The sequence below is a fragment of the Erpetoichthys calabaricus genome, chromosome 13, assembly GCF_900747795.2.
Source record: "Erpetoichthys calabaricus chromosome 13, fErpCal1.3, whole genome shotgun sequence".
Classification (NCBI taxonomy): Eukaryota; Metazoa; Chordata; class Cladistia; order Polypteriformes; family Polypteridae; genus Erpetoichthys; species Erpetoichthys calabaricus.
The window spans coordinates 131,685,085-131,711,733 of NC_041406.2; the positions used below are offsets into that span (position 1 = coordinate 131,685,085).

General features: G+C 40.0%; 1 protein-coding gene across 2 annotated transcripts in view; it reads left to right on the forward strand.

Moving 5' to 3' along the window:
* rad54b (RAD54 homolog B) overlaps positions 1–26,649 on the forward strand; it is a 230,504-nt gene that overhangs the window by 69,780 nt on the left and 134,075 nt on the right. For both annotated transcript variants that reach the window (XM_028817766.2, XM_028817765.2), the window contains exon 3: positions 16,983–17,136. In XM_028817766.2, coding sequence (XP_028673599.1) covers positions 16,983–17,136 — 154 coding nt within the window. The remainder of the gene's footprint in view (positions 1–16,982; positions 17,137–26,649) is intronic.

A 26,649-nucleotide genomic window follows, 5' to 3' on the forward strand; every position in this document is an offset into this window, starting at 1 on the left:
AAGGAGTCCTACAGGACCTTTTTGTCCAGTGGGACTCGAGGCAGCTGATAGGTACCGGCAGGCCAAGTGGAATGCAGCTTTGGTGGTTGCTGAGGCAAAAACTCGGGCGTGGGAGGAGTTTGGGGAGGCCATGGAGAACGACTTTCGGACGGCTTCGAGGAGATTCTGGTCCACCATCCGGCGTCTCAGGAAGGGGAAGCAGTGCAGTATCAACACTGTATATGGTGGGGATGGTGCACTGCTGACCTCGACTCGGGACGTTATGGGTCGGCGGGGGGAGTACTTCGAAGACCTCCTCAATCCCACTAACATGCCTTCCAATGAGAAAGCAGAGCCTGGGGACTCGGAGGTGGGCTCCCCCATCTCTGGGACTGAGGTCACCGAGGTGGTCAAAAAACTCCTTGGTGGCAGGGCCCCGGGGGTGGATGAGATACGCTCAGAGTTCCTCAAAACTCTGGATGTTGTAGGACTGTCTTGGTTGACACGCCTCTGCAACATCACATGGACATCAGGGACAGTGCCTCTGGATTGGAAGACTGGGGTGGTGGTCCTCCTTTTTAAGAAGGGGGACCGGAGGGTGTGTTCCAACTACAGAGGGATCACACTCCTCAGCCTCCCTGGAAAAGTCTATTCGGGGGTCCTGGAGAGGAGGGTCCGTCAGATAGTCGAACCTCGGATTCAGGAGGAACAGTGTGGTTTTCATCCTGGTCATGGAAAAGTGGACCAGCTCTACACCCTTAGCAGGATCCTGGAGGGTGCATGGGAGTTTGCCCAACCAGTCTACATGTGTTTTGTGGACTTGGAAAAGGCGTTCGACCGTGTCCCTCGAGGAATCCTGTGGGGGGTACTCTGAGAGTATGGGGTACCGGGTCCCCTGATAAGGGCTGTTTGGTCCCTGTACAATCGGTGTCAGAGCTTGGTCCGCATTGCCGGCAGTAAGTCGAACCCATTTCCAGTGAGAGTTGGACTTCGACGGGGCTGCCCTTTGTCACAGATTCTGTTCATAACTTTTATGGACAGAATTTCTAGGCGCAGCCAGGGCGTTGAGGTGGTCCGATTTGGTTGACTCAGGATTGGGTCACTGCTTTTTGCAGATGATGTTGTCCTGTTTGCTTCATCAGGCCGTGATCTTCAGCTCTCTCTGGATCGGTTTGCAGCTGAGTGTGAAGCGGCTGGGATGGGAATCAGCACCTCCAAATCCGAGACCATGGTTCTCAGCCGAAAAAGTGTGGAATGCCCTCTCAGGGTTGGGAGCGAGATCCTGCCCCAAGTGGAGGAGTTCAAGTATCTCGGGATCTTGTTCACGAGTGAGGGAAGAATAGAGCGGGAGATCGACAGGCGGATCGGTGCGGCATCCGCAGTGATGTGGGCTCTGCATCGGTGTGTCGTGGTGAAAAAGGAGCTGAGCCGCAAGGCAAAGCTCTCAATTTACCAGTCGATCTACGTTCCTACCCTCACCTATGGTCATGAGTTATGGGTAGTGACCGAAAGACCGAGATCGCGAATACAAGCAGCTGAAATGAGTTTCCTCCGTAGGGTGTCTGGGCTTTCCCTTAAAGATGGGGTGAGAAGCTCAGCCATCCGGGAGGGGCTCAGAGTAGAGCTGCTGCTCCTCCGCATCAAGAGGAGTCAGATGAGGTGGCTCGGGCATCTGATCAGGATGCCTCCCTGGTGAGGTGTTCCGGGCACGTCTAACCAGGAGGAGGCCGCAGGGAAGACCCAGGACATGCTGGAGGGACTATGTCTCTCAGCTGGCCTGGGAACGCCTTGGGATTCTCCCGGAAGAGCTAGAAGAAGTGGCCGGGGAGAGGGAAGTCTGGGCATGTCTGCTCAAGCTGCTGCCCCGCGACCCGATCTCGGATAAGCGGAAGAGGATGGATGGATGGATGGATGGACGGACTTCTAACCGTGATTTTATCACAAATAACATTAAAATCATGAAGTAAATGCACACTAAATCACAAAATTAATGTAGAATTAACAAAAAGGAATTAAAAAATATAATGGCATAGTTTAAACTTAAACAATGACCTTAAACTTGAACTTTTAACAAAATATTTCTTCAGCAAATACAATCTGATTTTGAATCCCTTGCTAAAAGTCATGCTGAAAAGGCAGCAATAAGAAAATGAGGGCGTTGTATTAATTATCAAATTAATATAGCATACTAGTTGAAATACCCAGCGTTGCTCGGGAGAAAAATAACGTGTTTTTTTTTTTTTATTGTTTGAGAAAAACGTGGTTGTTCCGAGTGTCAACTGAATGATAACATGCATACAAGACCGTAAGATCACGCTGAAAATCGTCAGAACTACTCTGGGCATCTCTCTGCTATGAGGATTCGTGTTGCTGACGTGCTCGAAATGTTTGTACATTAGCAGCTAAACAACTGTCTTTCTAAGGAGGTTTCCTTTTGCCAGTGTGCTGACCTCGCTTGCGTATCCTTTGAGCTGGAGCCCTCACCCCGACTCTACGTCTCACTTCTGGGCCGGACAGACACACACACTTGCACGTGTAGAACTCTATTTAATTTCAAAAGCAACAGGAGCGCGGTGGTGCTCAAACATAAAGAATGCTGGCAGTCACGTCCAGTTCGCCCTCTGGTGGTTGTTCCGAGTGCCAACTGAATGATAACATGCATACAAGACCGTAAGATCACCCCCCACCCCACCCAAAAGAGGGTGGGTTAGAGATGATTTCACCCTACAGTATTTTTAATCAACCATTGAGAAACGTGTACCAAGTTTCATGAAAATCACTCCAGCCGTTCGGACGTGATGCTGGAACATACATACATACGCTCATTGACTTATATATATATATATATATATATATATATATATATATATATATATATATATATGTGTGTGTGAATGTGTATGTATATATATATATATGATGAGACACAGACTTGTCAAAGTAAAAATTAAATGATTGAATTTGAGTGCACTACTAAAGACTGATTTAATTGAAAGAGTAAGCATCTCTTAAATGGGCATACATTAAATTTTATTGTAAAATTCTGCAAATACTATCCTCAATTATTCATCACCATCAGCAACTTGATAATTATACTCTACAAAAGTGTTTTTCAACTAATGCACCATGGAAATAACAGTGTAGTGACCCTGGGTCCACACCTGAGAGAGAGAGACACTTCTCGGGGGGGTGGAGACTTTTCTGAAGAGGATGGGACTATTGGTGAAGCCGACATAAAAGCATCTCTGGGGATCACCATTTTTCGGACACAGCACTTAGAGAGCACTTCATCAGCTAGGAGATAAGTCAGGGGTCTGTCTGCCTGGATGCATGTTTGCCAGTGACTCTCACAGAGCTGAGGGACAATGGGGGACAGAGTTGCCTCTGACCTTGTGTCAGCGGAGTGAGGCAGACAGAGGACCGCCTAGACGAAGCAGCTGGAAAATGCATCCATAGTGCTTACTAAGTGCTGTGTCTGGGAACGGCAATCTCTGAGTTGCTTTTTTTGCTGCCCCTGTCCCACCTCTTTGGACAATTTAGTACATCCAAGAGACTTAATGTTTTTTTGGTTGGTAGAATCATGGTGTGCCTTAGGATTTTTTGGGTTACAAAAAGTGTGCCACCACACAAAAAATGTTGGAAAACACTGTTCCACCTACACCTTTGCTCCTGGCATGCTAAAAAAAAGATCTCCATAGCTGCTATCTTGCTTAAAAACTGATACCATGTACAGTAGACCCACACGAAGTCGCGGTTCAATACTGCAATACTGTGCTGAAGAGAGAACAGGAAGCAACTGCTGAGGGAAACGTGGTTTGGGCTGGTGAAAGTAGCCAATCCGAGAGCGTTATTCATTTCTCCTTGCTGCTGATTGATTGCTTCCATGTGACGCGTCTCCAGGTGAGTGGGTTTACCACCATGGTTTGGGATGGTGAAAGTAGCCAATCGGAGAGCGTTATTCATTTCTCCTTGCTGCTGATTGATTGCTGCAGTGTGACGCGTCTCCAGGTAAGTGGGTTTTCCACCACGGTTTGAGCTGATAAAAGTAGCCAATCCGAGAGCGTTATTCATTTCTCCTTGCTGCTGATTGATTGCTTCTATGTGACGTGTCTCCAGGTGAGTGGGTTTACCACCATGGTTTGGGGATTGTAAAAGTAGCCAATCTGAGAGCGTTATTCATTTCTCCTTGCTGGTGATTGACTACTGCTTTGTGACCCATCTCCAGCTGAGTGTCCTCGTGTTTTCCATTTTGTTATTGTTTTGTTATTCTTAAACGCACACGATGTTGTTGAATCTCTCTGCACCTTCTAAGGCTTCTGGAACTGAGCCTAAGCACCAGAAGAAGTTTAAAACACTCCAGGAGAAGGTTGAACTACTGGATTTGCTCTGGGAACTAAAATGTTATGCTTCAGTAGCGCGCCACTATGGCATTAATGAAAGCACCGTATGCTACATAAAGAAGAACGAAGCAACGATCTGGAGGTACCGTATCTGTAAGTTTCTGTGATAGTGCCAAAAAGGTAACGACTGTAAGGAATAAAAATATCGTTAGGATGGAATCTGCCTTGGCACTTTGGATCACCGACTGCAGAAAGAACATTCCCTTGGATGGTAACATTATCCGTGAGAAAGCATGGAAATTGTACCAGCAGTGCGCTACAGGAGACAATGTAACAACTTTCTATCACAGTGTTCCTGAAATCTACAAAGAAAAGCCAGCACGAAACCCCACCAGAAGAAAACCTGTACAAAGATACGACTCCTCCTGAAGCGACTGAAGAAGAGGCGCCACCCGAGGAGTTTTAAATCCTGTGCATCGTACTGTACAGCTGCTTCATCATCATCAATATCATTCATCATTGGTGAGTACCCATACATTTTACTGTATTTTGAAATGAAATTATTATGTATTTACTCTACTTATAACAAAGAAAACTACAGCACATACCAAAGAAAACACGCTTGCATGAATTACAGTACGTATAGCGGTAACATCGGTATTTTACATATTAAGGTAATTTTTTAGGTAATGAATTAAGCTGAGTTTGCAACGAAATTAAAGTGCTTTGGGGGCATACTGTATTTAGGGTTGAAACTATAAAAATAGGCATTTAAAAGGCATTTTTTAACCACATCCAAAAGTCGCGGTTTTTCACAATTCGCGGGTGCTCTAGGAACATAACCCCCACGAATTTTGGGGATGTACTGTATATTACTTGGATGGTTAGGTTGTGTTCTTTGCATAAATTTGCGAAGATATTGCAAATTGGAACACTGGGTAGGGATAATCATTACACTTGCATTTCGTATAATTTTGTCATTATATTAGGGCAATCAGCAGTGTAAGCTACCTGACAGACTTGCAAGTTAAATACAGAGGTATTAGAGCAGGGATACTGAATTCAATTTAAGAGGTCTGACCAAAAAAATTTTCTCCTATCAAAGGTCCAAACCTCATGTTTGTGCTATGGATCAGATCCCTATATATGTAGCCATTGAATGTCTATAAAAAAAAAAAAAAAGCTATAATTACCATAGCATTTCAAAGTATTTATTTTCAGTTTTTAGTAAGGATTTTGAACAGTGGACCCTTTGAATTTAATGGGCCTTGTATTTGTATGGAAAACAAGTAACAAACTTTAACATAACACATAAAACAAATAAATATTTAATATGTATATATTTAGAGGGAGAGAGAGATAAACAGTTAACATTTCTGGAATGTGATATTGGTTGGAAACACAAGGCTACAGTATATGATGAAACAACAGAACAATGGAATTCATACACTCAGCGGTTTGAGTATTTTGCACTGGCAAATCAAATTCCAGAAGATATGTTTTCAACTTTTTCGAGTGCGATAGGTACAAAAACTTTTTTATTGTGAATTTTAGTGCAGCCTGGTAATAAATCTTATGAAGACTGAAATGTCTTAAGATCACTATTCACCTAAGTCTTTAATCATTGCTGAGAGATTTATATTCCATATAAGGAATCAAGGTGAAGCTGAGTCTGTCTCACAGTTTTTGGCTGTTATCCAAGCACTGTGATCTTGGGCAATCATTGAATAACACCTTGCATGATAGACTAGTATGTAGTACGTGTAGCGAGACAATTTCAAAATGTTTTCTCACTGAAGCTAGACTAACATTGCAGAAAACCATTGATATTAATACATCTATGGAGGTGACAGCTAAAGATGCCCAGCAATTAAGTGCATCTACCCAAGTTCATAAGTTGTCTACTGCCTTTTAAAACAAGACGTCTGTTTGCAATTTGTGTTAGTGTTGTGTCAAAACTGTTCATCTAGCAAATTAATGCTGATGTGAATATTTACATTACAGAAATTGTGAGAAAAAATGACATTTTGAGAATGCTTGCTAAAATGATCAGTGACTAAGCCCTGTCTGAGGAGGTTGAAAAGCAGCAATACTTCAAGAAGGGAACTTCAGTTCCTACACTGTTCTGCCAGAAAGAGTAATGGTTTTTTTAAATGAAGCTTGCAGAGGACACATCATAGAGCATAACAGCTAGCTGAGGAAGGCAGTATCACAGTACACCACAAACAAAAAACAATATAAAAATACAAAGAGTGCACTCCAGTGCATGCAGAGTCCTCCACGTAAACCTTGAGCAACAACAGACAACTCCATACAGCTTCAAACATTATACTTAACCTGTTTAGCGCTAGACCAGAGTGTCACTCAGGCTGTAAAAATAGGGCTAAAAACATTAGTTCTGAGTGTCACTCAGGCAACAGTATGGACATGTCTCACATAAGACCAAAGGTGTACTTGGGCTGTAAAAGTTGTAACAGTATTAGTTCTGAGTGTTATTTGGGCCACAGTATAGGCATGTCTTGAGTAAGCGTCAGGCCCGAGCATTACCCGGGCAATGGTGTAGACACGTTTTCTCCTAGCCTGTTAACACTAGAATTACCAAAGCCTACGAAAAAACTCATAGATCTGTCCCACCTTAAATCGCTTTGCATCTCTCCATCAGCGTCTTTTGTCCTGTAAATATGTCGATAAGCAGCAAGCAGCCTGCTATCACATCCCCCCACCTGCAGCACAGTTTTCTCAGCTCAAGTCTGTTTACCTGCGTGTCAGTTGTATAGAGTGAAGTCAAGCAAAATGACACCTTTTATAAATACTGTGTCGTTATTTGGAACGCATGCATTTCATGTTTATGTAAACACATCGTTAAAACAGAAACGTTTCTCATGTTTTAGTAATAATTGACAAAATGTAGACCTGAAGTATATAATGTGTGAAGCCTGAATGTGTGGGATCGTGAACGTGACTAAGAGGGTAAAACTGAATAAAAAAAAAAAACAAAGCTAACCTTTACAAGTACCATAAATTTACACTGGCTGTTACAGACTGAAATCAAATGTATGTTTTTATTCTAAGATAGTAAGAATAAGAGCAGCTCGCTTCTCAAAACGGACTCGACCGGGGTCGAACCCATGAAGTTTTGGTTACCAGTCAACAGCTTATACCGTTGCGCCACCGAAGCGATCGTAGCAAATGCGTGTCACTGTCGCACCCTAACGCGGGTTCTTTTTCTGCAGTTATAGTCTTGAATAGAAGCGCACTTGTTCTGTTATATTTGTACCTTTTGTGAAAGTGATTCTTTGATATTTGTAATTCAGGCTTCACACAATATACACTTCATGTCTACATTTTGTCAATTATTACTAAAACATGAAAAACATTTCTGTTTTAACAATATGTTTACATAAACATGAAATGCATGTGTTCCAAATAACGATATAGTACAGGGTATTTATAAAAGGTGTCATTTTGCTTGACTTCTCACTCTATACAACTCTAAGCAACTGACACACAGGTAAACAGACTTGAGCTGAGAAAACTGTGCGGCGGGTGGGGGGATGTGATAGTAGGCTGTTTGCTGTTTATCGACACATTTACAGGACTAAAGATGCTGATGGAGAGATGCGAAGCGATTTAAGGTGGGACAGATATGAGTTTTTTCGTAGGCTTTGGTAATTCTAGTGTTAAAGAATAAAGTGGGAGCCTTACAAGATTATTTAATTAGTGGCATTGCCAGTATTCATTCTCCCAGCTAAGTTGAGCTGGAGTGTGGGCCATCTATTAACATCTTGTTCAATTTTGTCCATAGTACTTTCATAATTATATTAGAAGAGATGTTTATATTTACTTGTGTTGGTTATCCTCCGATATTATCAAAGAATAGCTATTCTATCTAATGTGATGTGCTAGAGAATTCACTGGAAAAAGCACACTTTCATCAGATTAATTATAAAAACGTAAATCCTATGACATTCTATTAAAATGTCTTAAGACTAATGGTACAGATAATTGTGGGCCTGATATATAAAGCATCATATCATCTGCATTAGGATTGTTGGGTTATGCCGGTACTGGAAAAGTACAAAAAAGCTCAAATTTTAAAATAGTGCGTTACCAGCAACTTAGGAATTTTAATACTGGAAATAAACATCAGCTTTACTGTCAATCCACCTTAAACCCCCTTTCCCTGTGGCACTCGATAGTATATAAGTGGAAAAATGTCCATTTTGTACACATAAGGACTTCATTGGAACCCGCCCGCTTATTGTTTCAATGTGTTTGCGAATTCATTAGCCCCCACCCTTCTTTACAGAGAAATATTTCTTTGACATAAGAGCTTAATGGGGGACTTTATTGTTTAGATGCGATCAGGTCTTGACTGATAGTTTATTGTTTAGATGTGATCAGGAATTAACAAGTACCCACATTTTCCCCAATCCAACCCCATTGCTTTGAAGATTGCACTATGGTTAATGCAAAATGCACTGGTGATAGTGGACACACTTGTTGAATATCTCATTTTAATTTGAAGTAATCTGAGCTTGTGTTATTACTGACTGCCCAGCCAAACTGAGCAATTGTAGGTGAATAGCCTTGGCAATAGAGATGATCAAGAACCTGATTGTCAATCTGGTTGAGCTTCAGCTAATCTGTGTGGAGATGGGCGAAACTTCCTGAAGAACAATCATAACTGCAGCACTCCATTAATCTGGAGTTTGACAGATTGGCCAGACGACACATGAAAGTCCACTTCTATATCACGGTATTTTTCAAAATTGTACCGGTTTCACGGTATTGGATGGAATTTTTTTCCCATGCATGAGTGGATGTTAACCACATTTTCCACTCAATTACTCGCTAAGAATAACCTATTCCACTGTCATGAGAATTGTACATTGTACAAAAAAGCATTTTAATGTGGTCACAAGTATTAATACAGGTTTGCATGGTCCCATAAAGTGGTAGCTTTCAAGGGGGTGGCACTAATGAAGAGAAAGAATTACATTGCATGACAGATGCAGTCAAAATATAAAGCTTTTTTTTTTTTTTAACAAAGTTTGTAAACAACTTAAACTAAAATTTTGACAACATATATTCAACCATCCAAAGAGGCATTTAGACTTAGTAAGATATCCAGAGGTGCTTGTCAAAAGTTGCATTGCACTGAACATGTCTTAGAAAAGGAATAAATAGTAAATATGTTTTGTAAACCAACTACACTTTGTTAATGTAAACAATCTCTGTCCACTGACACGTTAAAATGACTTTTTAAACAACTTCACCATCATTAAACTGCATAATATTTAAACTAATAAATAATAACAATAAAATAAATAATAGTGCAACTTCCAGTAATAATACAATTACCTCCAAGACTTCAAGCCCAGGTACATTACACAGTATTCACCAAATTAAAATAAAATAAAACAAGTACAACTTGGTGATGACATCTTTACCAACTGAACCATCATTAAGGCAAACTGCATTAATATGGACCTTGCTTCAAGCTAAGTGATATACATAAATAATAAAACTGCAACTTGCATTTATAATGCTATTTGTGGTATAGCCCTACGGAAGCGTATTAAGGCCACGGTGAAGAAAAAAAACAAATTATATGTTGAGAATAAAGTCGACATGTTGACTGTATTCTCGACATTTCCATTTTATTTTCATAGTTTATTTTGTCATTAAAGTAGAATGTCGTAAACTAAACTTCATCCTGTTTAATTTAATAGATTTTCTCAAACCCTGTCATAAGTTAATGTAGCACATTAAATGGTTTGTGCTAAGTGTTCCCCGACCCAGTTGTTAATCGCTACGTGCTTCTTAAACTGACTTCCTCTTGCTCTATGAGGAGGTGCAGGCAGCGATCGGCGCACAGAATACATTCACTTCATGATATTCCTGTTCTCTGAAAATGTAGAATGCTATGATAAATTTTCATGATGAAATGCATTAAAGCAGGTATTAAACATGCATGGTAGTGCTGCTCCCTCGCAGTATGGTGTCCCCAGGTGTACGTTCAATATAGAGAAGTTTATGGCAGGTGTGACGAGGCTCCAAAAAACTGCATGTATGAATGGGTATCACACAGGTTTAACTTAAATATTGTGTAAATGTTGGGTTCGTGATCTGGTGGTCGGAGACACGAACACAGAATTCAGTGGATGTTCTTCTGAGCGGGCTTTCTTTATTGCATGTGTGCTGTCTCTGTCTGACATAACAAACCCCCAGTTCCTAACCTTCCTTTTTCTTTTTCCACATAACCAATCACCACACAATAAATGTCTTTGTGAAATTAAAACTAGTTATAAACTTAGACCACGGAGTGTTCAGAACTGTAAAAAAAAATCTTCATTATACATGTTTAATTATGCCATCCATTCAGCGTTGCACCCATCCCAGCAAGCATTGTGTGCGACGCAGGAGCAAATCCTGAACAGGGCGCCAGCACATCACAAGATGAATACGAACAATACATACCCTAGCAGGGTCAGTACAGCATAACAAAATCCCACATCCTACATGACTTTGAAAAAAACAGAAGCACGCTGAGTAAACCCACCAGAAAAACATGCAAATTCAAGGCAGCGAACACCTGGGAACCCCTTGCTGCGAGGCAGCAGTACAACCTCCACACCACCATGCCCCCACATGATTAATACATGCTTTAATGCATTTCATCATGAAAATGATATCAAGTATTTATCTTAGCATTCTAAATGTTCAGGGAGCAGGAATATCATGAAATTAATGTATTCTGTGTGGTGGTGATCGCTGCCTGTGCCTCCTCTTAATGCAAGAGGAAGTTTAAGAAGCACATAGCGATTAACATTGCTTCGGGGAACACTTAACACAAAGCATTTAATGTGCTACATAACTTATGATGGGGTTTGAGAAAATCTATTAAATATTCATTTTAAGATGAAGTTTAGTTTACAATGTTCTACTTTAATGACAAGTTATGAGAATAAAATCAACATGTCGACGTTAATCTCGACATAAACGGCGAGAATAAAGTCAACACGTTGTCACACTATTACACAGTATCCAGGTACATTACACAGTATTGGGGGAAAAAAAAAATAAAGCAAGTACAACTTGGCTTGCAGTATTATCCAGTAGTATAGGAACAATATTCACACATTTGAACGTAATGGTTCACATACGACCTTTTGAAACAAAAGTAACTCCAGACACGGCTCCTTTTTTCAGCAAAAGTTCTTCTTTGTCATCATGTTCAACTTTATCGTCTGCTACAGCTTCAGTTTCAGAATGTTCTCTGTCCATTTTCATCATTCAATACCTCCATCAACGCATGTATTCCGCTGCATCCGTATTTAGCAGTGCAGCAGTGAAAAAGGTCCCCCCTTAAACAGTTTCCCGCTGCGCCACGTTCCGAACGTTGTTTAGGCTATTTAAACCGGTATTGCGGTATAACAAAAATCCTTATCATAACAAAAATAAAAAACAGTTTTTGGTATGAACCGGTATACCACCTAGCACTAGTCTGAGTAAACCAAGACTGAAATGATTGGCCTCCATTCTAAGCATCACATGTGATGGAAATCAGGTACCGCTCATCACCTGTGCAGTCCAATTCCAATGGTGGAGAATGGTGGTGGTAGTAACATCTTTCTGTGGGGTTGTTTTCAGAGGCCAGGACTACTGGAGAAACCCAAAAACAGCTGTCCACTGGCAGGCTCCATCCAACTTGACAGTTTCAAAGGATCTTCAGAGAAAAATGTCATAAAATCCCCAAATTCATATTTGCACAGGTTGTTGCATCATTGCTTAGAAGACTCTAGGCCATAATTGCTGCCAATGGTGCTTCAACAAAGTACCAAATAAAGGGTGTGAATATTTGTCAGTGTGATATTTCTATTTTTTATTTAATTTGCAAAAAAATCCTGAAATCCAATTTTGCTTTGTCTTTCTTTGGTGTTGAGTGGTGCATGATGAGGGAGAAAATTGATTTTAGGCAACAACATAAAATACGTAAAAATGGAAGGAATCTAAATACTTTTTGAATGCACTGTATATACGTATAATTACAGTATCTTTGGGGAGCATTCACAATTTTTTTTCCTGGATTGTTTCTCCAAGTGTATAATGCATTCAATCCGCAGCATACCTGTAAATTCAAGTATATTCTATGGCTCCCAATCACATCACTGCAGAGGAGTGTAGTGTAGTGCAGTGCAGTTTTTTTTTTTTTAATGTTGCATGATGTATATTTTCTGCTTGTGGATGCATGCAGACACACCAATCCCTAGAAAATTCACCTCTCTGTTTCCTGTCAGTGAGGCTGCACACATTCACACCCCAGGCACAGTTGAGGAATATATCCAGTATCCTATCTGTCCCCAAAGCATCTTTAGGACTGCAGCTACCATGATTATTACTGTAATTGGCAAATTGGATTTTGTGCACCAGAAAACATGTTATATGGCTCAACAAAATGTCTACATGTGATAGGAAATTACTCTAGTGATTTTTACTTTTTTATCTAGAGACTTACACGTATAGTTAGGCACCAAATGAGTGGCTGCTACACATGGAAAAAGCACATGAGTTAATGTGTATCTCTGCCTAAGCATAGGTATAAATCAGCCTTGCCCTTGTGCATTTATTGTTACACTTTAAAGCAGCGGTTCTCAACCTGTGGGTCGCGACTCCTTTGGGGGTCGAACGACCCTGATGGTCTTAGAAACTGAGACACCGCTCCTATATCCATCTCTCTCTGTGTGTCTCTCTCTAGCGTGCTCCTGTGTGTGTGCCTCTCTAGCGCGCGCCTGTGTGTGTGTATGCTTCTCTCTTGTGTGCCTGTGTGTGTGTGTATGCGCCTATCTCTCGTGACAATGGATCGTCTAGAGAAGAACGTTAAGAAAAGTAAATATAGTGAGGATTTTTTACAGTATGGTTTTACCTCAATAATTACAGCAGGAATTGAGAAACCGCAATGTGTTATTTGTTGTGAAGTTCTATCAGCCAAATCTATGAAGCCGAACAAACTAAAACACCATTTTGATAGCAAGCATCTGAGCTTTGCTGGCAAGGATACCAACTATTTTAGAAGCAAAGCTGATGTACTCAAAAAAGCCAGACTTGACACTGGTGGCAAGTACCACAAACAAAATGTAGCAGCCATTGAAGCTTCATATTTGGTGGCACTCAGAATCGCCAGAGCTATGAAACTTCACACCATTGCTGAGGATTCACTGTTGCCAGCGGCCGAAGACATTGTTTGAGTTATGATCGGAGACGAATTTGTTACGAAATTGAGTGCAATTTCCTTATTTAACGACACTGTCCGCAGAAGAATAGGTGACATGTCTGCTGATATTCTTGATCAGGTAATCCAGGAAATTAAATCTGCTCCACTTCCAATATTTAGCATCCAGCTTGATGAATCTGCAGACGTTGCAAACTGTTCAGTTACTGGTTTACGTGAGGTATATTAATGATGGCGACTTTAAAGATGAGTTTCTTTTTTGCAACCCTCTTGAAACGACAACTACTGCACGTGATGTATTTGACACAGTTGGTTCATTTCTGAAAGAGCATAAGATCTCTTGTGAAAAGGTTTGTGGTGTTTGCACAGATGGTGCTCCAGCTATGCTAGGATGTCGATCTGGATTTCAACATTTGGTACTGAATGAGTCACCAAAAGTCATCGGAACTCACTGTATGATTCATCGGCAAATATTGACAACGAAGACGCTGCCACAAGAGTTACAAGAAGTAATGAAAAGCATCATAAGTTCTGTCAATTTTGTAAAGGTGAGCACTTTAAACAGTCGACTGTTTTCGCAACTGTGCAACGAGTTGGATGCGCCGAACAATGCTCTGCTATTTCACACTGAAGTGAGATGGTTGTCGAGAGGAAAAGTTTTAAAACGTGTCTTTGAGCTTCGTGATGAACTCAAAACATTTTTTAATTAGAAAGCAAGACCGCAGTTCGAAGCACTTTTCAGCGACAAAAGTGAACTGCAGAAAATAGCTTACTTGGTTGACATCTTTGCCATCTTGAATGAGTTAAATTTATCACTGCAAGGACCAAATGCAACATGCCTCGATTTGTCTGAAAAGATCCGATCATTCCAAATGAAACTTCAGCTTTGGCAAAAAAAATTGGATGAAAATAAAATGTACTTGTTGCCTACCTTATCTGCTTTCTTTGAGGAACATGACATTGAACCAGACAAAAGGATTATGATGATAATTTCTGTGAAAGAACATTTGCACATGCTTGCAGACGAAATTTCATCGTACTTTACAAATCTACCTGACACCCCATTTGCACTTGCCAGAAGCCCATTCACAGTCAAAGTTGAAGATGTTCCTGAGACAGCACAAGAGGAGTTCATTGAACTTATTAACAGCGATGCAGCGAGAACTGATTTCTCTACAATGCCAGTTACAAAATTCTGGATCAAGTGTTTGCAGTCCTATCCTGTTCTGTCTGAGACTGTGTTGCGCCGCCTTCTTCCATTTCCAACAACATATCTTTGTGAAACAGGGTTTTCCAGCTTGTTGGTTATCAAGTCTAAATACAGAAGTAGACTTGTTGTGGAAGATGATCTTCATTGTGCTCTTGCAAGAGCCGAGAATTTCTGATCTGGTGAGAAAGAAGCAATCTCAACCTTTGTACTGACGTTGGCTTTTTACGCATACTGTTGCAAAATGTAGCAATGTAGTTTACTGTTGTTGTATTAAGACTGTTACCCATGCTACACCATGCTTCAAGACAAAATTTCATTTATTTGTAATTAGAAATAAATATTTCACAATATATAATTACATATTGTTTTTGTGATTAATCACTATGCTTTAATTATGTTCAATTTGTAACAATGAAAATACATCCTGCATATCAGATATTTACATTACGATTCATAACAGTAGCAAAATTAAAGTTATGAAGTAGCAACAAGAATAATTTTACGGTTGGGGGTCACCACAACATGAGGAAGTGTATTATTATTATTATTAAAGGGTCGCGGCATTAGGAAGGTTGAGAACCACTGCTTTAAAGTCACCCTACATTGTTATGAAGGTCTCAGTTGTTGTGCATTTCTGGGTTTTGTGTCTGGAGTCTACATTGTTATTCAGCTAGGTAAGGATAGATTCTGTACACATTTTATAAACTCTCCACAAAGAGAAACAAAAAACATGCAATACGTTTTCTAGAAGAGCAGTAGATAGTAGCTCTTTGTTGAATTTCAAATCTTGATTTGACAACATCTTTTTTCTAAAGTTAGCATATTAGTGAGCAGAACATACTTACAGACCATTTATGATCTCTTGGGTCATGTGACAAACTATCAAATGGACTTTTCAGTCACTTTTAACTGCCTAATGCAGTTTTACAGGTTCCCGACAGGACTGTAGCCTTTCAGTCTGTCAAAATGGAGTCTGCAACCTGGAGTAGTTCGTGAATGGTTTAACAGTGGTACTTTGTGCACTCTACAGTTTAAAGACACAGGTAGTCAAAAAAGAAAACATAATGTTCTTCTGTTGTATGTTAGTTGCCATGAAAGGCTCCATAATTACACATTGTTATGAATGTGGACAAAAGATACACAAAATTAAAAAATCATCTGTTACTTCCATAATGCATTCCCTTCTAATTTTTAGGATGGGGCAAGTTATAAATTTGAGAACAAATTTAGAGACAAGATGATGCAAGCACATCTTGGCAGCTGGAAAGACATCTCCAAAGGTTATCATTTTTGCAGTGTTTTTTAATGCTCAATGGTTCTTCGGTACAATACAATATGTTTTACTTTTGAACAGAAAATTTAAACGCAGACGACAAAGAACTGTAAAATACAGTAACAAAGGACAAAAATTAATCCAAAATATCAAAATTAAACTAATAAACTATTAATTTACAAATAATATAAAATTAGATATTATGTTTTTGTGCTTATATCATCCCAGTTTCGTCACAGTTTTACTTACATGTTTGGAAGTATATTTGCATTTTCTTATTCATGTTGTGTATTGGTGATACTTATACTCTGATTTCTTACAAGTATTTTTTTTTATTTACTTATCCAGCTAGTTGGGGCACAAGATAGCGATGTTGATATGTGGATATCATTGTAAAGCTTTTAGTTTGCATGATGTTAGATGGTTGAAGAACGGCGACTGAATCTAGATAACATCATTCTTGTCAAAAAGTAACAATGAGACTATCATATTACCATACCAAATTACTATAGTCACTCTGACTAGTGCACAAAATGCTGAAAAGCAACATTTACAAATATATTAGTTTAGACTCCTTTCATTATAGACATTTCCAAAGTTTAGAAAACACTATGAACGTCTGAAATTCAGGTGAGCTATTCATTAACAAATCGCAGTGTCACAACCTTGTATTAAGCATATCAGACTCATTGTACTGATGTGACTGCTAGCTAAGGGCCCATTTTGACATGACATTGAACTTGTTTATTTTTAGAAACTTTTATTCCTCATAACCAGTTTTCTAGTTTTTTATTGAAAACCCCTGCCCTTTTTTCCTGACTGATCTACATTTTACTTTTTAATTTTTATTTATGTTAATTCATTTAAATTTTAATGTGTTTGTTTATCCAATCAAATAGATCATGAACACTAATTCTATTTGCTTCATTAACATATTTTCTATAGCCTCATCCTGATGCGGACAGCACTTTGGTAAGCCCAGAGTCATCCAGGATCCTTAATTCTGCTTCCAGTTTAACCAGTGTGAGCAATCCAGAGGGTAATTCTGCTGGATATTGCAAAGAAGAAGGAAAGGGAATTGATTCAGGGTCTTTTGTGGGTGAGCAAACATAATTATTTTGAAATTACATTTCAAAATTTTGTTAAAATACATTTTTAAAATGTGGAGTCAATACTTATAGTGACTGCAATTGAAACAGTATCATTATGTTTAAATTGATTTGCTTTATACTGTGTATCTAACCATACTTCAGAAGAATTTTATAGTGAAATTATATAGCTCATTTGTATGCATTCTTTTCAAGACTTAAACAAAATAATAAATTGCTTGCTGATTATTTTCAACATCTGTTTATTTTCCAAGTCTATTTATTCAGGATGGAACTTTTGGGCAGCTAGAGCCTGTCAGGGTAGCATTTACTGTATTACAACTTTTATTCAAAACATACATAGAGAAATACCACCTTTATAATGTAAATTATTATTTGTATTATTGATCCCTGTAGAAAAGGATTATTGTTTAGCTGTAACATTACCAAAATTTGCTGTCCATTAATTTTCAATAATTTTATCATATTTTAGCTCAATTGGTATGGTATAACTCATACTAGTATCATTGGATTATGCATGCCAATTTTATTTTTTTGCAGTAGAATGTTGTGTTATTTGTTTCTGCTTAGGAGGAGAGAGGCATACATATTCAGGTTGTTGGAATTCTTACAAGCAAAATTAGCCTAATTTGCATAACAAAATCAAGCAGTTGTTGGTGAGGGAAGGTATAGGCAGTCGTGAAATTACAGCTGTAGTAAATGTGTCATGGCATCCTGTGTATTCCGTAAACTTTGCAATCATATAATTATTTTATGTACCATATATATTTTATTTCTCTTGTTATTATTAATTTCATTACTTCCTTTTCTTGTTGTTTTTTATTATTATTATTATTATTATACTGTTTGTGAAAAAAATATTTAAGGCTATGCCAGGAGAAACACTGATAAAGTTTTGTTCTCAGAGTGTTTCTAATGTGGCAGCAAGCTGAAGCTCTTCATTGAGCACTAATTGATTCAACATACCAAAACAGTATTATCTAAGTAATAAAGTATTACTATTCCCTGGCATTTGAGACTCCACATCCACTAAACTCTGAACACACTGGAGCACCATAGCTATTGACCTGTCAAATCCTGGTACTTCTGAAATGGGGCCCTCCGCAACCTTCCACTCTCCAAACTTCCGCACTTTCCAATGACACCCTGAGAACATAATGACCAAGGCACAGAAAGCACCTCAATTGTGTTCATCTCTTTTACTCATCAGCTTTTATTGGGGATCTTTTAGCAGAGGCTGATATTGGATTTGTATACTGAAAGATTCTTTAATATGAGCTAGATAAAAATATTATTTACATCGTTGTCGAGAGGAGAGAGAAGTATCTAACAGCAACCTTGACAATATTTATTTACTGTAGTTATCTTCTCAAATCATGCAGTGGACTATCTTAAACAATTCTTTATTACAAGTTAAGTATAAATATCAGTGTTGTAATTGATTTTTGTTGGTGTTAACGTTATTTTGTCATTGTGTTATTGAATTTGGACGGTAATCAGAAAGCCTTTCCAAAATGTTATTCCTGGCCCCAAACCTGGTCCATCTGTTAAGATAACTCTCCCTGCTGGACACAGAAAGGTAGCACAAGAGTTTGGTCCTGCAGTTCCATGAGTAAAAAAGAAAGCTGCATACACATTCCCAGTGTGGGAGATGTAGTACCTTCAGAGGGCAGCAGCAAAGCATAAGAGTAACCAGGGAGAAAAGATGTGATCTTCATCCACACCAGTGGATGGCTTTAAACAAGTCTGTTTTAAGAAAAAAAACATTGATCATAATACAGTTTTTCAGGAGAATGAAGCAGCTCATCCTTGATAGAGGGCAGAATATGAGCCACAGTTAGAATTGTAAATGATTCTACCCCATTGATTTTGAAATTATTTCTAACCATGGGTGTAGGAAAATGGAGGTGTTTCCTGAAGTTTACTGCTATTTCCACAGTTTTCAAAGTATTCAGGTGCAGATGTTTGACATCTACCAATACCAGTAAGCAAGCCAATCCTCTTCCATCTTATATACTGTCTTGTCCAAATCACTATTGGATCAATAAGGGCAGTGTTGTCTGCAAATGTCACCAATTTTATGTACAAGTTACTGGTGGAGAGGAGACAGAAAAGACCTTTGAGTGGACCCTTTGCTCAGGATCAGGCACTATGATTGATGTTTACCTAGTTTCACTGTCTGATGTCTGTTTCTCAGAAAGTCAAAATACGTTAACATGTGACATAATCAAAGTTCATTTTTAAATGTTTCATATAGAATAGCACATCTGAGAAGGAGAAAATGATGAGAATTATTTTGTATGTTTTCTTTATTACATAGCCCAGTGCCATTAATCTGTAATAATTATATGTGCATGTGTGTATATTTTATGTAAGGTTCAATTGCAATTTAAATTGAGCATAATTTGCACTGTTTCATCCCTGTTACCTTGGATTTGAATGTAGTCAGTGTCTCTCTTGAGGTAAAAGTCTTAAAAGGATTGCAAAGAATGGTGGTATCAGAGAGGGTATCTAGCCTTAACATTTTTGCTCCATTACCCCATCTTCATAATGAGTCATAAAAATGAGAATTACAAAGTGCCCCCATCTGCCTATGTTAAACAGAAAGTTGGGGAACAAGGGGCTGAGTTAGCAATGGGTGAGCTGGGGGAAGCGAAGTGGGAGTTGGGCTAGGCATGTCAGATGGAACATTGACACAATGACTGTGTCGGTTTTATTCTCATTTCAATTCTGGCTTTTATCTCACAGATCATCATAGTTTTTAAGGAATATCTATTTAATATTTAAGCACTGCACTTTTGGACACTGTTGGTTTGACATTGTTTTAATAAAAGCACTGTATCACTTTTCCACCTACCCTTTGCTACTTATGTGTCCTCATTTGCCCAGCTCATCTTGGTAATATTATCGACAGAGGTGGGTTCAAGAGGCTCCCTGAAGGAACTGGTAGTGTGGAGCCAACCTGCATCCTCACAAGATTCCATTCCATGATCACTAGGATATTTTGATGAAAATGGCAGTAATTTCAGGTGCCGCAAAAGGACACCATGGAGAGAAAAACAATTAGAAAGGATTAGAGCAGCCAAGCACAATGACATAAAAAAGCAAAGATTCATTAGCAACTTTAAAAGAAATATAATGCTCTATTAATAACATCTTATGTAAATTACAAAATGTAATTTAAACGCCAAGGCTGGTGGAGCATATGTTATGGGCTGGATTGCTTTTTGAATTCCTTAGTAGTCTTAATAATTTCCTTTTTGCTAAACAGCATGGCTTCAGTTTGTACTTACAACAGTGCAGTTCAGCATAATAAACATTAATGTAATCAGTTGGAAAATGTTTTTGCACAATTTTGTATCTGTTTTAATCTAAGCTATTAAATATTAGGTTTGCAACCATTACTTTAAATATTGCATTAATCTAAACAGTGCTGACTAGTCACACACATTTAACATTCTTGTTTATGTATAGCTGAAATCCTATTTTCGTTCTTTATACACCCATCACTGATGAATTTGACCAGCATAAGGTTATAGTACAGTACAATGAATAGAATATGACCAAATTCTATGACTATTTTATACTTTAACATCTATCTATTTACTGAACCAGCATAATCAAACTTCACTGTCTTAAGGACTCTGTAGTCTTACATTAAAGCAGGATACAAACATGTATGGAAAACCACTCCAAAGCAGGTACACTGTCACAAATATACACCCCTACTCATTCTTATTGTACTAATTTAGGGTCACCAGCTAATCCAATACACCCATCTTTGGGCTGTTGCAGGAAAGCTCAGGTATCTAAAAAGAAATAATTCAGCCAGTGGAAGAAAGTTAAAGAGACGATGATTAGGCAAAGATCTGAACTAATCCTTCATGTAGCTATGAAACAGCCGCAGTAACCAATGTGCCACCCTGTCTCTGTAGCTTTACATGTTGAAATGGGGTATCATTGTGTTTTCTACATATACTAATTCATGTTTTAAATAAATTATAGTCTTGCTGTCATTCACCAGTAGGCACTGTAGATGCGGTGCAAGGAATCAAAGTACTGAATGAAGCTAACAGCAGTAAACTGTATGGAGTAACCAGGTTTGTATGTCTGCAGACCCAGGGTGCTTGACAGGGACATAATCATTGTCAAACTTAACACTTTTCTGCATTCCCAGAGTGAACTAAACTGATAAACTGATATTTTGGTTGTGCTCTATAAAACCAAGAACAGTAGTTAATAGGTTTAAGCAGTGCTGTGGAGTCGGAGACAATTTTGGGTACCTGGAGTCGGAGTCGGCAAAAATGTATCAACTCCTAATAAATTTAAATTGTAATGGAAAAAAATGCAGCAAGTTCAAATGTCCCATTTCACAAACAATAGTCATAATTAAGTACTTCTCTGATGTAAGAATAAAGCCCAGTGCATAGTTGTGTTACTACTAGTGTGAAGTTAAGCTGAGCTATTATACAACCTGACATTCACATATTGTAATCTGGATTATGGTACATTACAAAAAGTGTTCATTTTATTTCACATATAATGTGTTTAACAAGTTAATTTGAGTGTAAACAAGTGTAATGATGTAGGTGGAGGTGTGTGCTATGGCCTGATGTGTGTTCAGGGGTTCTTGTCTTTTGTTTAAACTGGCCAATATGGTAGAGAGTCAGCTTCCTAGCCAGTAGTTCTGTGGTTAAATGATGTGTATGTTGCCTTCCTTCAATCAACATGGAAAATACATTAGCATATTAAATGCAAAGGAGTCGGAGTCAGAAGTACCAGAAACTAAGGAGTCAGAGTTGAAGGATTTATCTACCGACTCCACAGCCCTGGATTTAAGGCATGTCAGATGTGCTATGTCAGCCAGACTTGTCTGTTATTGTCAGACATACTGTTACTGTTATACTATATTAAAACCTACATGAGAGATATGGCATATGATGTAAATGTTCATGTAGCATAACCATTAGGTGATATAATTCTCTTCTGTTTGTCCATAAATACTTGTGTTAAAACTACCTAGACCATTAATACTTTTGTTAAACCCCTATATATAATTATTCTCCAATCAAATAAATTTGACTGGTAAATCAAGAGCTTTGTCTTCTGACTCTGCTCCTTCTTCACCACTATGGATTGGTATAGTGTCAGCTCTTGGCACACAGCTGTCTTTTGATCTTAACATCCATTTTCCCCTTACTCATGAACAAGACCCCCACACAATCCTTCAAGGAGCTTGGTCATAAGCCTTCTCTAAGTACACAAAACACATGTAGACTAATTGAGCATACTACTGTGCCCACTCAAGGATCCTTATGAGTGTAAAGAGCAGGTTCACAATTCCACAGCCTGGACAGAATCCACGTTGCTTCTCCTGGATCTGATGTTCCATGACTGCATGGAATCTCCTTTCCATTACCCTGGCATAAGCTTTTCCAGGGATGCTGAGAGGTGTGATCCCCGATAGTTTTTTTTTTTTTTTAAATAGGGACCACCATCCTGGTCTGCCACTCCGGGGCCACTACTCCCAACAACTATGCAATATAGAAAAAACATGTCAGCAATTATAACACAACAGTGTTCAAGTCCTTCACCATTTCTGGGCAAATCTCATCCACTTGTGGGAGCTTGCCTCTGTGGATTTGCTTAACTACCTCAGTGTCCTCCCTCAGGGAAATGAGCATTGAATCCCCCATTAGCTACTAGCTCTGCATCTTCCATGGAGGGTTATGTCCACCAAGTTCAGGGGCTACTCAAAGTGTTCCTTCAACCACCAGACTACTTTCTCTGTCCGGGTCATCATGTGTCCATCCTTGCTGAGAACAGCCTAAGTGAAGCTCTGCCTTCCACTTCTGAGTCACCCAATGTTTTGCCAGAACCTTTTTGAGCCAGAACGATTGTCGCTTTCCTTGGTCTCTCTGAAATCCTACTAACCCAGGTTTTTGCTTCACTGATCGTCAAGGCCCACAGTCCTTTTGGCCTGCTGCTACCCTTCTGCTGTTTTGGTAGTCTGCCATGCCAACCATACATGGAAGGCCTTCTTCTTAAGCCTAATGGCATAACTCACCTCTGGTGTTCACCATTGGATTCTTGGGTTGCCACATTGAGAGGCACATATGGCCTTCAGACTGCAGCTCTTTGCAGCACTTCCTTAATTGAGGCTTTGAACATGGTCCATTTGGACTATATGTCCCCTGCCACCCAGTGATGTGGGAAAAGCTCTTTTGGAGGTGGGAGTTTAAAACCTTCTGGACCAGGGGCCTCTCCCATATCTTCCCACTCCACCCTCACTACTCGCTTGGGCTTTCCAGTTCTGCCAAGGCACCTCACCACCAGGTGGTGATCCACTGACAGCTCTGCCCCTCTCCTCACCTAAGTGTCCAGAACATACAGCTACAAATCTGATGATGTGATTATAATATCTATCATAGATCTTTGGCCAAAGGTGTCTTGGTACCAAGTACACTTATGAACAACCATATGTTCAAACATGATGCTACTTATGGACAAACCATGCCCAGTTCAACAACAAAATACCACTCCGGTTTAGATCTTGTAACAGATTAGGTCGCTCTCGCTCCCTTGAACCCTCAGACCACACGTCAGACACCAGATAAAAGTCCAATAATAATATTTATTGTTATAAATAAGTGCACAAAGCACCCTCCTCTCCACTATACTTCAATAAACAATCAATAATCAAATAAACAATCCTCCAATCTCCCAGACGCTTAGCCACCCTCCCTCCCAACTCAGCTCGAAGTCTGGGATTTCCCACAGTCCTTTATAGTCCTTGACCCGGAAGTGCTTCTGAGCCCTCAGTCCATGTGATTATCCAGCACTTCCGGGTCAGGCAAAAACTTCTCTTTTTTCTTCAGCCCGGAAGTATATCATTTCTTCCATTCCCATGACTTGGAAATACTTCCGGGCTATACGGAAAATATAAATCCCTGGGCCTCCCTGCAGCGACTCCTGGTGGCCCCCATGGTATCCAGCAGGGCTGTGCATTAAAACTCCAATGTCCATGAGGCCCTGCTGGAATTCGGGGCACCTCCATGTTGCAGGGAGGGCTCCATCTGGCAGTCTGGGGGTATTGGCCGGGATGAACGGCTGGCCATATCCCACAATTTAGACAGTCGTTTCTCATAATCTTGCCTCCTCACATGTCTCCATCATTACACACGTGGATGTTGAAGTTGCCCAGCTGAGACTCTTTTCAGGATTCCCCCTAGGCAGTCCAAGATAGACTGGTACTCCAAGCTAACATTTGGTGCATAAGCACATACAGTAGCCAGAGTTCTCCCCTCTGTGACCTTCACTCACACAGAGGCAGACCTTTCATTAATCAGGACAATCTCCAAAATGGCATCAACCAGACAGGGACTCAATACGAAGCCCACTTCCTACCAATACTCTCTTTGTCAGACCCCCTCACTTGGGACCAATTTGTCTTGAAAGACCCTATCAGGAGCTTCTGCTTCTGCAATTAGGTGGCAGTTCCAGGAGAGCAATTTTATTATGTACCTTAACTCTTAACTGCAAAAAATACAACCCATAGGCCAACTTTCAGTGTGTATTTTATATACCATCATTAAATGTATCCACCACTAGTCTTTGCAAAGCACTAGTAATTTAGATTGAAATTTACATAGCATAAAGATATATTTTTGTGAATAAATTATTGGGTTAAGCAAATAAATATGAGAAATGTGCAATTGCAACTAATTTTGAAGAAATAATAAATGAATAAAAGTACCCCCCACTCCAACCGATAATAAACACACTTTCAGTTGTACCATTATTGAACCTTAATTAACTAATTGAATAGGCTAACATCAAAATCTTGTACACTGTTGAACCCAACCTTATGAAACCTTTATTTAATTGATGACATGAGCATATATGGAGATTAAGAGACTCGAACTTCATAAATATCAATTTATTGATACTTATCAAATCTGAAATTTTGAAGCGATAACCAATATTCATTTTCCATATTATCAGTTCCATTTGTATCAGATACACTTTTCTACTCGCTCATTCCTTTGACAGTGAATGCAGACCCACAGACTACCATACACGCACACTATTCTACTGTATTCATTCACTGTACTGCTGTTCAAAATTAGCTTTTAACTTTTAATGTAGAAAAAAGAAAATCAGATAGGGGTGTCAAATTAGCCAAAAATTAAGATTCACATAATAATAAGTTGTCAGAAGAACGACCAAAAGACATCGAGAAGGTTTGGGGCAGCCACCCATTTAATCCATTACGGCTGCAAAAGCGATCAAAATTGGCATACATGTTCACACCACTGAGTCCAAAACAGAACTGACTTCTAGGTAGCAAGATGGCAGCTTTAAAGGCCAGTAGCGGAAGTGATGTCATCCCGACCGGAACCAGAAGTGACGTCAGTGGCTGCCCCAGAGCCGTGTGGGATTTCCCTAGAATGGTCTGCAAAAGATCGAGAGGGAAGATTAGTGCACTCCGCCCCCCCCCCCCTGGTCTGGCATGGAACTACCTGTATTTAAGCCCTTTAGCTGTCTCCTAAACACACGTGTGTGACAGGGCCCCCCCCTTAGCCCAGACCCGTCGGGTCGGGCGTCCTGCACCAAGAGGTCGTGAACACGGGAGAGAGCGTCGGCATTGGCATGTAGAGAACCCTTCCGATGAATGAGCGAAAACTTGTAATGTTGCAAATCGAGGAACCACCTCGTGACTCGCGGGTTAGACTCTTTGTGTAGGGCCATCCACTGTAAAGGGGCATGGTCCGTGACTAGAGTAAACTCCCGACCCAAGAGGTAGTACCTCAACTGTGTGATCGCCCACTTAATCGCAAGAGCCTCCCTCTCCACTGCCGCGTATCTGGTCTCCCGATCCAACAGTTTCCGGCTCAGAAACATGATGGGGTGTTCAGCACCATCGACACTTTGGCTCAGCACTGCCCCTAGGCCTGTGTCCGAAGCGTCCGTCTGGAGAATAAAAGGCCGTGAAAAATCAGGCGCCTTTAACACGGGTGCCGACGTCAGGGCCCTTTTTAAGTCACTGAAGGCTGCCTCAGTCATATCAGTCCATACCACAGTGTTAGGAGCCCTCTTCTTTGTCAAATTAGTCAAGGGCACGGCTCTCTCTGAAAAACGTGGTACAAACCGGCGGTAATACCCCGCTAATCCGAGAAATGCCTGGACTTGCCGCTTGGTTCGCGGACGGGGCCATGTCAAAATGGCTTGTATTTTAGAGCACTGTGGCTTCACCGTACCACGACCCACCAGGTAGCCCAAATACTTGGCTTCCTCCAATCCAAAGAAACATTTCTTTGGGTTGATACGAAGACCGGCTTCTCCCAATGTCCGTAACACGGCTCCAACTTGCTGTAGGTGTTCCTTCCAGGTGCTGGAATAGATGACGACGTCATCCAGGTAGGCAGCACTATACGTGTTAATGGGGGCGGAGCACTTTGTCCACCAGACGCTGGAAAGTTGCAGTAGCCCCATGTAACCCG